Source organism: Sparus aurata, chromosome 4 (genome assembly GCF_900880675.1).
Source record: "Sparus aurata chromosome 4, fSpaAur1.1, whole genome shotgun sequence".
Taxonomy (NCBI): domain Eukaryota; kingdom Metazoa; phylum Chordata; class Actinopteri; order Spariformes; family Sparidae; genus Sparus; species Sparus aurata.
Window position 1 is genome coordinate 24701488 of NC_044190.1, and position 17253 is coordinate 24718740.

The 17253-nt window shown below is 41.9% G+C and overlaps 1 protein-coding gene across 1 annotated transcript in view; it reads right to left on the minus strand.

Annotated features, from left to right (window-relative positions):
- Positions 1–17253, minus strand: part of galnt18b (UDP-N-acetyl-alpha-D-galactosamine:polypeptide N-acetylgalactosaminyltransferase 18b) — a 94085-nt gene that overhangs the window by 35419 nt on the left and 41413 nt on the right. Inside the window, exons 4-6 of the mRNA XM_030415096.1 lie at positions 10092–10275; positions 8863–9060; positions 8499–8613 (exon numbers count right to left, since the gene is read on the minus strand). Of these exons, the coding sequence (XP_030270956.1) occupies positions 8499–8613; positions 8863–9060; positions 10092–10275 (497 nt within the window). The remainder of the gene's footprint in view (positions 1–8498; positions 8614–8862; positions 9061–10091; positions 10276–17253) is intronic.

Here is a 17253-nt window from a genome sequence, read left to right on the forward strand (position 1 = left end):
TTGACGGGTGTGTATTTTTAGATCTTAGCGGTTGATATGACTTTTAATTAAAAAAAATAAAATCTCTTTTCTGCACTCTGTAGAAAATAGTCATCGAAGAGTTACTCTTAAGGACTTTTATTTGTAGAATGTAATTACGGCTCAAACTGCATTTCTTCAGTTAACAAGGCAGAGTTTACGTGGCGTGAGGTTGTGGCAGTTCCTATGGTGCTACATCACAATTCACATTACCTCTGTCAGACAAAGGACTTTCTCATTGATTGTCTTGTTGGTTTGAGATTACGCTGCGGGGTTCGATAGATTTTCCAGCTGCAGTGAGGTCATGAAACTCAATCACTGCTGTTCTGCAATTACCGACGGAGTCATTATGGCACAACTTTTGTTATTCATCCTGTATGATTAGGCAGAACCCGACATCTTTTGTACCTTTTCGAATGATGGGAGAAAATCAAACCAGGAGTGTAGGAAGAGAATGACTCACATATATTTAATGCAGATTTATGTTATTTTCTGACAGTGTTCATGTACTTCAGTCATTTATTCAGAGCTACTGTTAATATTGAGTGAATGCGCTTTGAGGCTGAGGTTAAGTAAAACTGTTTTAAGAAGCTAACATGGATAGAGTGAGCATATCTCTCTATAAAAGCAAGGAATCTCTGTGTGTGTGTGTGTGTGTGTGTGTGTGTGTGTGTGTGTGTGTGTTTCTGTGCCTCAAATATCTCTGCGGATCAGGATCACACTGACCTGAGACTTTCAGCATGGCTGCTGCGTGGTTCAAGTGTGTGCAATGTCGCATTTGTTTGGACTACTATGATACCGTGAATAAATTATTTCATAAATGCTTTACAAATTCCGCCGAGCATTGTCCACCCGAGCCACCACAGTCACGTGCGCACCAGAGCCAATCACTGGAGAGCCCACCGCGACCCCCCACCTTAAGAAACAAGCAGATTTATACCTGCAACGGCGCGAGCTGGACCGGGATTTTGCCGGCAGTTCGGTCCTGTTCTGTTCTGTGCATCTAAACTGACTGTTGTGGATTAATGAAACTAAAAGAGTCCGGACCGAGTCTGTTCGGGTCTGAGGAGATCCGAAAATGCGCAGACAACAAAGTGGAATCGGAATCTGTGGATGTTCGTGTGTAGCTAGCTGCTAGCTGCTAGCCGACCCACCTCCCGAGGCGACGGACCGGACGCACCGGCACGTCCAAAACCGGACTTAAATAATGTCCGCCACGCTTTTTCGCAAACATTGCCGTCACGTTTGCTTTGTGTCTGGTGCAGGAAGAAATGGTAAAAACAGGCTTTTGTCACGAAAGTGTCCAAGCAGCAAGTTTGGTTGTTGAGGAACAGGAAGTTGTGGGAGGGACGTAGACGGATGAATGACAGGCAATGACGGTCGGTGTACAGACACGATATTGAGAGTTGAGAGATTTGTGACATTTAGCGTGTTTGGAGTGTATAGTTAGTGTGTTATGTAGTGTTTGGTGTAGTGTGTTAAGTGAGTAGTGGAGTCGTTTTTTTGTTTAATGAGTCAGAACAATGAGGAGAAGCTGAATGTGGAGCAGACAGTGCAGCTCTTCATTCAGCTGGAAGGAGCTCAGGCAGACCTGAGCATTGCCTGCATTTAAATGTAAATAGTTAGGCATATAACTTTGTACATTTTTAAAATGTATGCACATATTTAGCAAACAACAATTTATATTTGCATTATAAGTAATAAAAAATGTTTTGTTTTTTTGTGATTTTAGGTCAATTGTGTTAATACAGTATGTCAAAATAAAAAAATAACTGTACAGTCACACATGTGAGGTTGTGCTGAAAATAATGACACCAAGTAAATAGTTTTTAAGGGGAAATATAATGGCAAAATCAAAAATAGTCAAAAACGGCCAATTATACCCTGGAATATCGGATTTCACAACAAACCTAAATATCCCCGACGTCCCACCTTCAAACACAGCCTCATTTGGCCATCCATGAAAAAGCTACTTAACCTCCCACTTATATATAGGAATACATTTTTCTTACGGGCACTGCACTAGTTTAGATAATCAACAGATCCCTGCTTATATTAAGGTCGTTGTAATAAGTGTTAGTTAGTAGGCAATAAAGTAATAAGTCAAATCAAATCAGTTTTATTTTTATAGCTCTCTGTTTATTCATAATCCTCTGCCCTTAGACCATCGATTCAAGTGAGAAAAACCTTGGCATATTAAAAAAAAAAACTTAAAAGGGAACTAACGTTGGAAGAAATCTCTCCCAGGATGGACAGACATGTGTACGAAAGAGAGCAGCAAAATCTAAGTTTACAGGTTTCATTCACAGAATGTTGGCTACAAGTAAACTATATACATACATAATAAATAATATATGTGAAGAGATGAAGATGCTTATTAACGATAACAAAACAAAAAATAATCTATTACCCCTAACAAGGCATTGTTCTTGCTTTAAATCCAGTAGCTTCAAAGAGCAGTTAACTGTTAATAGGGGCATAATAAAGTATATATTAATCTTAATAAAGCAACAATAAATTAATAAAACAATAACAGGAAATAAGTTAAACTGAATCAACGCGTTTGCAATGTTGTTATAAAATTTTTTAACTACTGCTCAGGTCAAACAGAAATGAGGGAGAGAATCTGGCCAGGAGACATGTTAAGATGACTGGAATTAAATTTGGCAAAAATCAGGTTAAAACTAACAAACTGAAGAACTTGGCGAGAATCTGGCTGGAAGAACACAACACGTTTTGTTGTGACTGCAAAAGTGAAGCAGGGTACTGTGTGTCAGGATGAATGTTAGTGGTAAATCAATGGCAGACTGAGCCGCTCTCTTATCCAGTCATTTTGCCAAGAGATTGCTACAGAAATAAGTAACATTTTCGGTTTTAAAGTTGTTCGCTCTTCTGTCACGATATGCCTGTGTGAAATCCCTGAACAATCTCCTGCTGCGGGATAAACATCTTCATAGAGTGCTTTTGGTTGCAGGCGGGAAAGCTGTCACAAGGAAGTGGCTTCAGGCAAACTAGCCAACAAAGGACTGGATCGCAACTGTGAACAAAATAAACTGTATGGAGAAATCAGCCTTTTCCTTTAGACCACATCCTGATTAATATATTGACTTTGGATAAAATAGTAGTAGTGTCACTGTGAGGAACTGTGTTTATTTTGCATTCCTCTCGGTTTCATCTCTTCTCCGTGCTATCTGCTATTTTCATATTGCTATTTAAAACATACATAATGTCACATTTTGTTTATGTTGAATACAAATTGCATGATGAGCATTTGGGCGAAAGTGATAATGTGCGTATCATTATTATGACAGTAATGGTGTTTTATTGCCACGTCCATAAACACTGTACACAAAAGCCGGCCTCATAATTGTTTTTCATAGCTCTCAATGATCCTTATTTCTCAGCACAACCTTCCTGGCACGGCTTGATAGTGACGATGTCGGCTTTGGTCTTCTTATGATGCATTGTTCCAGCCCGGCTTCCCTGGCAGCAACACCCGGTATTCGCAGGTGTTCTGGGAAATCATTTGTTATACAATTTAGTTTCAGGGTCCAGTCCAATGTGCCGTGAGCTCTTCCATCCAGTATGACTTAAAGAATAGCCTCACATAAACTATATCTTTTGGTTTGCTGCACATCCGTAAACAAGTCTACAATGTAAACCATCATACTGTGATGGATTCTAACTGTGTCATGTTTTATAGAGCACAAGGACCAACACCTTTCAGTTATTTATTACGAGATGCAAAGTGTTTGGCCTTGCAACACCACAGACTATAAATATGAATTGCGTCAAAATAAAATATCAGTGATTAAAATAAGGAACTGGACTTTCTAACACCATAAGGTGATGATGACAGACTTAAAAGGAAAAGAAAAAAGTCTAATGGCATTATTGCTTTTAACTGGTGAAACACGCTCACTCACTAAACCATGGCTTTGTAGTAGACTTATCCAGTCTGACAATCCTGTCTGACATGTTTATCTCTGAAGCGATGGTTTCCTCAGCGAGAGGAGTCTCTAAAATCGTCTCTCAGACAACCTGTTCCCCTTCGGACTCACCACTGCCTGCACTGAGGCGCCTCTCCACAGGCACACCGTGTTGAATTTCATCGACGTCAGGAAAGGTCAGACGATTGCTGCGCTAACGTGAAAAGACATGTTAGATGCATTATGCAGATAATTGTTGATCTAATGTATGTAAGTAGTGACATAATTGTTAGATTAGTCACTGTAACGTGATGACAGAATGTAGGAGCAATGGTGCATCACACCACTGTGTTACAGACAGATGGAATGTGATAAAAATCTGTGATATATACTTAGTTTTTAAAAAAATATATCTATAATTTAGTTTAATACCAGTTACTTTAAGACTTTTACTCAGTTATTATTCATATGATATTAAATTATTGATTCACTTTTCACTTTTACTCAAGTATGTCTTTTGGGTCCTTTTTACAGCACTGATTATAGTTATTCATTGCTTTGTTATATGTAACACGCAGCAATTTCCTTTATAGAGAAATCTGATAGCTGAATTATGTGCACCCATGAATGCGGTGGCAGAATCACTGTCCTGCCTCCTTACAACAGATGTGAACGTCTAAGTTCAAATGCTAATTTCTTTGTCTGTGTGGCAATCGAACCCAGCCAGATGTGTGTGTATGAAGGTGTACAAATTCTATATTCATAAATATTCACTCCCATAAAAATATAAAGCAACAAAGCTTTAGCAGAGAGAACAAAAACATAGGAAAAATAGCACTGGATGCCTGTTTCTCAGAAAGAGTCTGCTTAATTCACACAGGATTTCACAGAAATTTGTAGTGCACTGTTAATAATGTAGTGCAACACACACACACACACACACACACACACACACACGCACGCACGCACGCACACACACACACACAGTTGCTCATCAGGAGGTTTTGTGAATGTACTGCAGACAAAACATTTGTGCTGAAATCAGAATGATAATTCTCGAACATTATGATAGAAATATTCAGCTTGCGCGTTGTGACCAAATGTGAACGGAGAGCAGCGGTTCATTTCACCCTCGCATCACCCAGGACTTCCCTTTCAAGCCTCAGCCAAAGCCTGTAGCTGCTGGCCTGCTTTGAGTGTGTCCCTGAGGATCCCACAGCAGCCAGTCTGCATGCTGGCAGGTGGTCTGGTGGCATGACCAATATGCTGCTGACGGACAGACGGACGGACGGACGGACAGACAGACAGACAGACAGACAGACAGACAGACGGGCCCTGCTGGGGCTCTATGGGACTTCTAATCTAGGGCCAAGCCGGTGTCCTCTAGTCTTGTAGCTCTCAGCTCACTGTGTCAGCCTCTGTTACAAAAGCATTACTGAACCCTAAACTAACATTAACCTCCAAACAAGGGCGCATTCCTTCAGTCCAACACAAGCAAGCAACTAAATGACATGGAGCTCAATGGACCAAACGTATCATCAAGCTGTTTATACATACAGTAGACGCCCTGGTTTGTAATATATGCCATAAAATCATCAGTACGTCTGACTACAAAGCAATCAGTGGGGCTATTATCAGGCCCAGGAATTCCAAAAGCATGTAATTTCTGTTGGAAGATGACTTATGGGACTCATCTCCCTTCTTTACTGATGATTGCATCTCTATCATTAACGAGGATGAATATTTTCCACAATCTGCGGCGTCTTGTTGTAAACTTTCCTCCATTTCCTCCTCCAGTGCAATCTAGTCAGGAGCGGAGCAGAGTTGTCTCTTAGCTCTCGCTGTTATTGAACAGGCTGATAGCTTCATTAATGGCCTTGTACAGTAGATGCGTGCTATCATTAGCTATCCCTATGGAGGGCTGTTCTTTCTTGGGCCCATCTGCTAAACTGAATGCACACCAAAATGATTTCCATCCAAGTCCGAGCAGGCGGATGGTGTACAAATTAAGTATGGCACTGTGCGAAGAATGCGATGTAACTGCAGACACAGCGCGACTATCTGCTCCGAACAACGTCGGCGTTCTCTTCACACATCACTGCTAACGGCAACAATGACTTTGAGTTGTACAACTCTCACATGTGCTTCAGAAGCTCACCGGGGAATGAAGGTCATCATTCAGCCTTCCGGATTAATTAGCAGTGATTATTCATTCTACCTAAAACCAGAGGGAGCGTGTCACAGTGCGTTCTGAAGGAGCATTTCCTCCACTGTGCTCACTTGTTCCTGTCAAAGCATGTATGTACTGTCATTAGTTCCCCTGACTGAAGCTGTTTAAAGTATTAGACTGGTGATATTCTATTTTCGCCTCATTGTCAACAAATCCCATGGAGAGATGAAGACAAACAATGAATGGATCCTATTAAAAGTTGTTAAAAGCGTTTCTGGAGGAAGACAGTGGATTATTGAGTCTCATTCCCAGGTCGTCAAATACTGGTGCTGTGGGTTAACAGCTCAGGCGGTTCACCAACCCAAAGCATCATTATTTTACAACCTGGGAATAAGACTCGATAATCAGCTATCTTATAAATTGCCCTTTTAACAAGTTCCGGCTGTGAAGCCAAAGCCAGATATGGATTATTACACAAATTCTCGTGCAAAGACAGCAAAAACATCAATGAACAACACAGTGACAAGGATTGAGTTTACGTTCTACTAATAAAGACTTACACATGGTAGGTAAAACACATATACTGTATAGGAAGGATTTTATTCCTGGCAGTGTGGAGAAGGCTTTGGACTTTGACTATTTCTAAATTCCTGGCCCTATTTCCTGACAGTGTGTTTAGTTATTGTCTGGTGTAAATGTGTCTGTGTTTCCTTCTCGCAGTTGGTTTATAAAAACCAAAAGGCTATTGGCGGAGCTGGTAGTAGATTGTGAGCTGTACTCTCTCTGGTAAACAAACAGACCTCACGGCTGCATTGTCTTTGGGGCGGTCACCCAGCCGGTGCGCTCTGACAGCTCCAGAGGTTGAGTGACCCCAAGAGGCGCAGCAGCTGATCAGTAAGGAGGCCAAAGAGGTCGTTGCATTTCCCCGGGAAACTACAGCTGATAAGCCACTGTATCAGAACTGCAAGTAAAACAGATGTTGCCCGAGAAACACTGAGAGTTAACACAGGCATACACCAACAGTCTACAGTCCGACTAGTCCTCACTAGGCACCGGCAACAATGGGCTTAAAGGAGAACTTCGGTCGATTTAAACATGCAGCTTCATTGCTCAAGCTACCCTTGACTTGCCAGTACCGAAGACGCGAACAAATTTGGTCCAACCATTACAGAGCTCCGTGAACAGAGATTTAGCATTGAACGCTAACAGCATGGGGTCAGAACTTTGCACTGTGTTTTAAGCGTCTTAACATGCTCCACATCTCACACCAAAAGTTATGCAACATCAGCAGACACCTTAGCACACAGCACTGTTGCGTGTATGACTCAAACTGAATAAAAAAGTAGTTAAAACAGTGTGTTTGTGCAAGCAGCTACTTACCTGTTTGTTGACATCGGCGTCTTCCGGTAGCTAGACCAAACTAGTCGATCCGTCGAGCGTGCGCTTACTCCCTCACTGGCGGAGACGGAAACGTAATCCAGCATTTTCGTGTTTATGTTCATAATGTACATGTCCATGTTACAGCCTGTCATGAGCCATGAGCCTTACAATAGCCTGTTAAGCCTGTTAAGTGCACACTCGATGGTTATGCTAGTTTGGTCTAGCTACCGGAACACACGGATGTCAACAAACAGGTAAGTAGCTGCTTGCACAAACACACTGTTTTAACTACTTTTTTATTTATTTTGAGTCATACACGCTACAGTGCTGTGTTGTAAGGTGTCTGCTGTTGTTGCATAACTTTTGGTGTGAGATGTGGAGCATGTTAAGACGCTTAAAACACAGTGCAAAGTTCTGACCCCATGCTGTTAGCGTTCAATGCTAAGTCTCCGTTCACGGAGCTCTGTAATGGTTGGACAAAATTTGTTCGCGTCTTCGGTACTGGCAAGTCAAGGGTAGCTTGAGCAATGAAGCTGCATGTTTAAATCGACCGAAGTTCTCCTTTAAGTGTCACTCACAGATCAGGGACGTGAAGAAATAAAGAGAGACAGACAAACTAATTGTTGAGTTCAATCTTTTCGCTGGAGTTCAGAGGATACATTGCATTCAACTGAGATAGTTTATCATCTAAAGCACAGTTTGACAGTTTTCAGAACACTGACCTTTAGTGAAAATAAACACACATGCAGGCGGCTGGATATCCTGCTTCTCATCTCTTTACTAACAGCCACTCCACCACCTCCACACCGTTTTTTAAAATGCACAGACTGCATCGCTCGCAGCTTAATGACACTTTTTCAATGAGTTTGGTGTTTTGACAGCGATGTCCTCGGTGACCTCGCTCCCAACAGCCATTACGTGTCATTACCGTACTTAATTTTCCACACATTACCTGGATGAACAATGACCCGTGGCCACGGGGGGTTGAGATTATTACTCACCCTGATGCCAAGCTCCACATTCTCTCCCCCGTACACCTCCATCCCCTCATCCAGCAGGCCAATCTCCTCAAAGTACAGCCTATCCACGACGAAGCAGCCAATCAGGGCCGGGCTCCTGGGGGATTAAAGATGATGAAGATCAGTTTTGTTCCTCTGCACAGGTAATGTTAGCTTGGCACAGTTGCTATAGTGACAGCAGAGACTAGAAGAGAAGTGTGACCTTGTATGTACTATAATAAGTTAATCAATGCTGCATGAATTATTCTTTTTATCAGAGTTGACAGCTGTTTACCTAATTTCACATAAACAGTAGCATGTAATATTATTAATTTCAAACTATCAAGACTCTGTGATGTTCACTTACTGGATTGGTGCACTCTTGTTGCCCTTGTGCCACCAGGACTTGGGTGGGTTGAGGTAGCGACACCAAAGCTCCCAGTCAAAGCCCTGGGCTGACAGCGGATACTCTTCAATCTCAAACGTGTCGTATTTGATGTTGTCAAATGATGGGGAGATTATGCGGGTTCTGTCTTCTTTAATTCTCTGCAGAATGGGTTCAGCCCTTCAAACATGGAAAGAGAGTGAGTGAGTTGCTGTTTTGACAGGCTTACTCCATCACCTTTGTGATTATTCATTAATCGTGTAAGGCACTTACAAAGAAACAAAAAACGATTTCACCATTTCAAGATGAATTCAATCTAATGTATCAGTCTGATGAAGCATCGTTCCCCATCTGATAAACTAATGGAATCTTTTAATAGAAATGTGAGGAGATGAAATATGTTCATTCATCAACACTTTACAGAGTGATTCAGAGCCTGCACATGAGGCCACTTAAAGAAGTACTCCAAGGCTGGAAAGACGGCCAGTGCATCAAACTGGGTTGCTACTGGGATAACACAAGTATTTATGAAATTGGTGCTACGTGACCAGAGAAAACAAAGTCAAAGAAATAGACGAGACTCCGAATCTCCAGAGGACGTGAACAGCACCTTGAGGCCGACAGTGGGGTTGCACTCGGAAACTATGGCAAATCACACAAAATGCCAATTTCCACATACTGTAGTACATGAAACTATAATGACTGTTTAAAATGTTAAAATAAAGTGTCGATGGATTTTGTTACTCGCTGCTTCCTCTTGTCTTTATGCTCGGCTCACAGCAAGCTGTAGCCTTATCTCTAATGGACAGACGTTGGAGCCGTATCAACCGTCTCATCTAACTTTCAGTAAGCGAGGGAATAAGCAGATTCCACAACTGTCAAACTATTGCTTTAATGAGTTCATGTCTGAATCAAGAACGCAGATACAGTTCACGATGATAATGTGTGGATGTTGCTCCTGACAGATTTGGGACAGAGTGCAGAGTTATCCGGTGGAGAATGAGGACTCTGGCAGATTAGTGATTGTTGCGAGTGCAGAGTGTGCTCAGACTCAGACTACAGCCACCAGGAACAGAGCCAAGCCGCACGCAGTCTTTGTTTTTAAATCAAATAATGTTCCCTAAACCCACGTACAGCGATATGACTCAAGAACCGGCGCTCTCGTGTTGAGCTGTGTTAGCTTTGTGCTGCACGCCTTGCGTGTGACTCACCAGCCGACGTTGAACTCAACGTGGGCATCGAACAGGGCAACGACCGGGGCGGTGGCAGCCCTCCACCCACTCACTCTGGACCGGATCAGACCCTCCTGCTTGGAATGCCGCACCATCTTAATGAAGCCTGGACGCTTGCTGTTTGTCTCGGACACAAAATCCATCAGCTTCTCCTTTAGGTCATCTAGGAACACACACAGGCACGCACACACATATGAATTTCACATCAAATACCTGAAGAGTTTTTTGAAGGTGGCACACGAGTTAGGTGAGGAAAGCGATAGCTGCCTGGTGTGAGCAAACTTCCACCCACAAGACGCCAGCATGTCCTCCTCCAGTGGGCAGTATTTCATTGGTGGGAGGCCAAAAGTACTCATGCTTCACTGCTTTGATCACTGGACCAAAGAGGCAGCAGCTTGTGCCAGCACTGCAGACCTCCATGGGGCTTACCAGTCATAACGGGATATTGCAATATTGAGGACCCAGCCTGCAATGCTTTTTCAAAACATGCGGGGTGGAGCAGTCCATCCGTTTTAATGTTTGGCTTTAAAGTTTACCTCCATTATTACCTGAGCGATATACTCTATGATGAATCATAGCCTGCTGGATGAAAGAGCTGGTGGTGCTACTTAGAGGAGAAAGCATCACGCTCGTCCAGATGAGCGGGAGCAACTCTTCTGCTTTTTGAAAAAATTACAGCAATGTATTAGATGTTCTCCTCGTGGTTCAACTAGCTCGGGTGAAAAACTTCGGCTGAGGATTGTTTCTTTAAGTCAGCTGTAAAATGTCAGAAGCAGCCAGCCAGTGAGCAAAAAAACTGATTATATCCCGACTCTTCTGCTGTACCATGAATCTGACAATGCTGGCAAAAAATAAAACTTTCATCAGCACCGTGTTTCATCATCCCTTGTATAAATCACCTTTGACTGTGCTCTCACTTTTTCATTTTTTAACAGCCAGTAGCTTTTTTTTTATTTAAAGGGAATGTAGAGCAGTTGCATGTAGACCGAAAGAAAAAAAATCGGCAGCCGTGAAATCAAACTGTGTCTTGGCTTCTAAGCGAGCAGGGTGAGTCCAAAAAAGTTAGATTTTACAAACCGACAAAACTCTGAAAAAGTTCATCTGATCATGAAGTCTCTGAACACATTGGCTGTATGCTGGAGGCTCGTATTTATTATTGAAACAACCTGCTCAACATGAAACTCACCTTTGGATAGAATGCACAAAATATGATTAAAGCAAGGAATTTTGTTTTCCTAATCACGTCCCAGCGCACACTTGGCACCGCGACATACGAACCTGCTTCAGCGCAGATTCATTTGAATGTGAGTCGGATCATTTTTAGATAGTTACCAGCAGCCTTATTTTCTCCTACTTTGCAAAGAGCAAATTTATGCTATTTGGCTTGGTAGTTAACGCTGGCACCCTTTAGTAAACAGCTCTCCCAGCATTTCAATCAGCGCATCTACAACAACAGTGTATTTCAATATAAAATGCAGGAATATGTAATGAGAATAATTTAGGCTGATATTTTTTCATCAGAAATCCCTTCAGAGGTTGGAGAAGCAGCATTTATTTTGTATTTTGTAATGTCAGGATGTTCAACAGCCTTTGCTAATCATTGTTTTTTATTCAAAGGTTGGTTCTATATGTTATTAGTCATTTGTGAAATGATGTACTGTGGATATAGATTAATAAATGCCTACCTGGACAGAGGAACGGTATACCGATTATAAAGACACTGAGAGCTATCTTGGTATCTTAGCATGAGTCACTGCACTGCTGAGCTGCCATCATTCTAACATTTTATGCCAGGGATGAAGTTAGAGCCCCTCGGCGTTATGTTTACATTGACTGTTTCTCAACAAAATGCATCGTGTGAATCCTTCAGGCGAAAAATATGTGTTTTATCAGATCTCGCATCCCTGCCCAGCAAGTGTCAGACATACATTTCAGGGTCTCCGTCTGTGCACTACACGTCCCTAACCTATTTGCGCACAGCCTCAGAGGCTCGAAGCAAAGTTCGTTGGCCGGGTAACGTTATATCAAGGAAGCTTAGCAAGAACACGTGAGAAACAATGAAACACTTCTTCCACCAATGCAACAGGTTTGTGAATTGATAAGCTACAAACTTCTTTCAATTTTCTCTCCCGTATGTCTCAAACGGCAGCAACCATCTTTCACCAACTCTGAGGGGACGCACTACTTTTTTGTGCTCTTTGGTGGGCGCCTTCAAAATCCCGACGTCAGGCCGGTCCAGCGCTCGGCAGGTGACGATATTATTTACATCCATGCTTCAACGGCTTTGTTGATGCATCGCCACACTTCTTTGCACATTAACTCAATGACATAAAAAAAACCATAGCAGGAATGAGTATCTTGTCGCCTTCGTGCTCAGACGTGTGTATGAATACGCAAAAGGCAAAACAGAAAACAACATGGACACTCATTCATACTGCTCCGTAGCTCTACTAATGTTCACAAACCCCACAGGGTGCCTTGAAGCTACGGTATATTCCCAGCAAACCCAAAACACCACAACTCCTGAATTTGTTCAATTAGCTCAATTTGTCTAAACTGTTCCCTCGGCAACAACTAACCTCATGAGTCAACTGGGGAAATAAATACAAATATGTCAGAAACAGATACAGTCAGAGATGCAGTGTGAGTGTTCCACTTATCATTCCAGAGGATGCCGCTGGTCCTGAGAAACTCTGAGAACTGCTTTTTCCCACTGGGAAATAAACAAGTCTGGAGCAGGATAATACTCAAACTATATCCACCATATGCAACATTAAATTCTACAGTACATTTACGTGGCAGAGTGGTTGGCTTTCCTGTTTAATTGCAATCAGCATACATCCCTGGTGTGAATTTGCCCTCGATTTAAATAACCAGAACTAAAAAGCAGATGGACTCGGGGTCAGGAAAACACACTTGCAGTAATTCAAGTTTTAGCGTACGTAGTAGACTCTTCATTCCGGCTAAAAGGTTGTCACGCATGCGAGCTGCTGCTGATGGCAAACCACCAGATGATCGTATCCCTAATAATTTGAATCCATCGATAATTAAGTCATTCTGATTGTGTGTGTGAATGGGATAACAAGAATGATGATTGGTTACTCATCGTGACAAATCACAATAAACACAGTCCATTACTCTGGGCATGGCTGATGGCCAGCAGTCATCAGTCTTTCGGGACTTATATCCAGCTGAAGCTCTGCTGGAAAGCAATGCGCTCTGGGTCGGAGCTGGACTGGAACAACAAGCAAACAGGTTTCCAACATCGCTGTGCAGTCGAGCAGTAAATCCAGCATTCAAAATGTGTCATGGAAACAGGTTTTTCTAAGGAGACAGAAAGCTAAATGTAGGCTGCGCTTCATTTAGCACACATCTATAACACAATACACTGCATGAAACTGAGTATAACTACCTGAATATGGATACTGTGTTTATGAATCCAGAACAACACACCATGACATCAAGGCTGGAAAATCATGTTTCTTTGTGCAGACGGTCTAATTTATTACAGTGCAGTTCTATGCATAAACAGTCAGAGGATATGTGATTGATGAAAAGGGTTTTTAGTAGTTTTTCCCCTTCATCTGTAACCTGTTGCCGCTTCATAACTGCATGCTGATGAACGTCTAAACTGAGCTCGTCCGTCTAATCCTCGAGTACTGTCTGTCCTCTACGTGCGTGTCCAAACTTAACTCCACTTATCACCACACAAGCCTTTCTGCTCACACAGCAGATGGCATATCGGCACGGATACAGGTCTCACAGTTTCTGTGTGGTTTCCACGACACCACTTGGCAATCTCTCACTACACAACACTGCAGGTGTGAAAATCTCTCTGTTTAAAATTTCCCACTGATGCTTGCTCTTCCCCCACAAATCCACCGGCCCCTTCTGAGTCCAGGGTTTGGATACGTGACTGGCAGCTTGTGAGAAACATTTCCAACACATGTTGCTGAAGTTCCACTGCGAGTGCACACTGCATGAATTTTATAGTTGGCCGCGCATACTGTAAACGCAGCTTTGTTGTGTTTTGCTGATATCATCCCGGCTTTTGTGTGCTCTCCAGATTTCATTGGCCAGATTGTTATCCAACCGGCTTCAAACATTCGCTGGAACTTCTCTGGACACCTGAGATGCTGACTGGATCCACATTACGTGATGTTAATCTACGGGGTCTGTTCAGCAACACACCGTCAGCACGCTCAGTCTGAATCTTCTTTACACGCTGGTAAAATAAACGGCATCTTGTTCTTAACCATAACTGACACCAGGCACGTAGCTACCACTCAGGACACCGAAGTCACGTCCTCTGTGTTTTTTCTGGGTCTTTAATATTTCAGTGTATATATTTGTTAACACACTATAATAACAAGAATTAAAAAATGGCAAATTTAATGTTCAGTTAAACTTTAGTAAACAGTATTTCAGCATTAACAAGCAATTTCGGGATGTCAGGATATCAGATTTTCAGTACACGATTATCGTGGCCAAACCATCATCGTAACATTGACAGAAATTTGAAAAATCAAATCTATCTTTAACTTTGTCTACTGTGTGTTTTGTCCCTTTTTTGGGCAAATAAATGACCCTCAGTATACCAGTGAAGGGACGTGGAGAGAGAGCCTGAAACAAAAAGAACATTAAAATCAGTCTCTCAGTATCTAGTGAAGAGGCAAACAGATGAACTGAACAAGAGATAGACAAGGTCCAACATTTTTGCTGGACCCATACAAGCAATTTAATACTTCAAAAATGATTTTATTGTCAAGTTGCAACTGATATTTTTAACACTTTGTAACTGGTTAGGACAAACTTCATCTATAAGCATTATTTGGACGGCCATTATGAAGATGGGTTAGATGTTTATAAAACATTACAATGCCTAACACAAGTTTTATAAAGCTATTTATTGTTTGTTAACAGTGAAATACTTATCAACTCAAGATTAATTAACAATGAATATATCTTTTATTTATGGTGGTTATTATATGTAAGTGTTACTGATATTGGCAATGTTTTGCATAAAAGACACGTTAGCAAGTTTAATAAGCTTAATCCAAAATGTGCCATACTTGTGAATTATTACCTTCTGTTAAATTTAAGTCAAATCTTCTACTATGTGCTACCACTGTAACTATTTCCTTAGTGATTCTGAACAGATTTCAAAATGGTCTTGGTGGATGAGTGGGGGTGGGGGGGGCGTAACCTCAGTATTTCTAAAATCCTGGCCACAGCCCTGACAGAAACCACTGGTCGACTAATCAGCTGAATAAAAATATGCACAGTTAATTGTCAAAAAAGTGACAGTTTTCCAACCGTCTATCTTAGTAGAATAAACATCTTTAAGTTTCACCTTTGACTTGGATTTTTAAGAACTTATAACAATGTAATATATTATAATATATTATAACAATTAAAACAACAGATTTTCATTCTTTCACTCATTATACTATCAACCGACAAACTAAGATATTTTAATTGTGCAGCTAAAGGGTTCCCTATCCATCTTACTTTCACAGATGACATGAATCAGACTCAGAAAGTCCCTGACAACTGGGACTCTGGCGGAGACACCAGGGGACAGAAATCTAGATAAAAGAATTAAATTTTTTCTGCTTTCTACATTTTGCCTGAAACGAGTCGCTCATCGCGAAATCCTTCACCCTCGCACATATACAAGACTCCCTGGTATAATCGTTTAAATTAAAATATGGAATCACAAGTCCTCTGACAGCCTTTCTAATAAGTGAGCCCTTCTCAAAAGCCCACTCTTATACAGACGAGCCTTTTTCGGGCCACAGCTTGGGACATTATCCAATTAAGGAGGAATCAGCTAGGTCAATTTGCCCTTCTCTCCCTTGATAGCTACACGTCCTCCTGCATGCTAATGCCTCTCGGAGGTGAGCCGTGACAGTGGCGTATGACTAATGTAAAGCCGCGGATGCCTCGGAGGTTAGCTGTGGACGATGACCCCTTCAACTATCTCAGCAGCATCACGGGTCAACAAGCTAATGACATTTAGCACTCATAAGATTCACAGTCATGGTGATAATGATAACAGCAGGCCTATCAGATGCACTGTGACAGAGCGCTCAGGCAAACAGGGTGAAATGCCATCAGCAAAATGTCAATGCGTGACTCGGGTCCCCGAGGGGAGCCAAAGACGACTGCTCCCCGGCTCTCAATTACGCTGTGAAATATGAATGTTAATGTGATCTGATGTGATAATCCAATAATGTGCTGGGAGGAGTGGAGGCAAACTTTTTTGTGGTTTTCATCTTTACACTTTTTTAACAGATAACTTTATATATATATATATATATTAAACTGACTTTCTGGTCAATAATAGCCAGAGGGAGAGTGATCATTCTTATCCCAGACTATAAGTTATTAAATACCGAAGGCACACAACAGTGATCTATATTCTGTTCCAGCGGGCTACAGGCAGTGCAACATGTTTTGCATTATTGACTCTGGTAAACATATTCTTCCCAATGCCAGTATTTTCCATGTTGATTGCCCAAAATGGCTGTCTAACTCCTTGTTACAAGCAGCACATCCCATTTTTTAAGTGCATTGCCTATAAATGACCATGGCACAGTATCAGTACAGTATTACCTTTTTATCGCCGGCCTTCTGCCTTTGTAATGTAGTTAAGTCTTACACTCTAAATTATGGGTCCACTTTTTTTACAGGTGGCTTCAAGTCTATTTCTTGTGCCTCGCATGGCGGACTGGGGTCAGCCACTGTTATCAGCTATCTGGCACATCAGTCATCCTGGTAATAAAAAGTAAACAGAGCTCAGAAGCTACTCATAGTCAGCACATAACTGGGTGTTTGTTCGACCTGATACTGTTTACACGACATCCAATGCATGCAGATGTCAGAATTAGCGTTGCAAATGGCTGACAAGGTACGCACTTCATCACCTTGCTGGATTGTTTTCCGCCTCGGGGCAAATTTCCTGGCTTTGCTGCTAATTAGTGTTATTCCTCTATCGGTTAAATCCAGCGAACACAGCCCCTCATTAAAAACATTAAAGGAGTCTAGAGGCCGTCAGAGGAGTAAATACCACAGATACAGATCGCTCCACATGTGAGGCAATAACATGTTAACTGCAGGCCCTCTTCAACACAGAGCT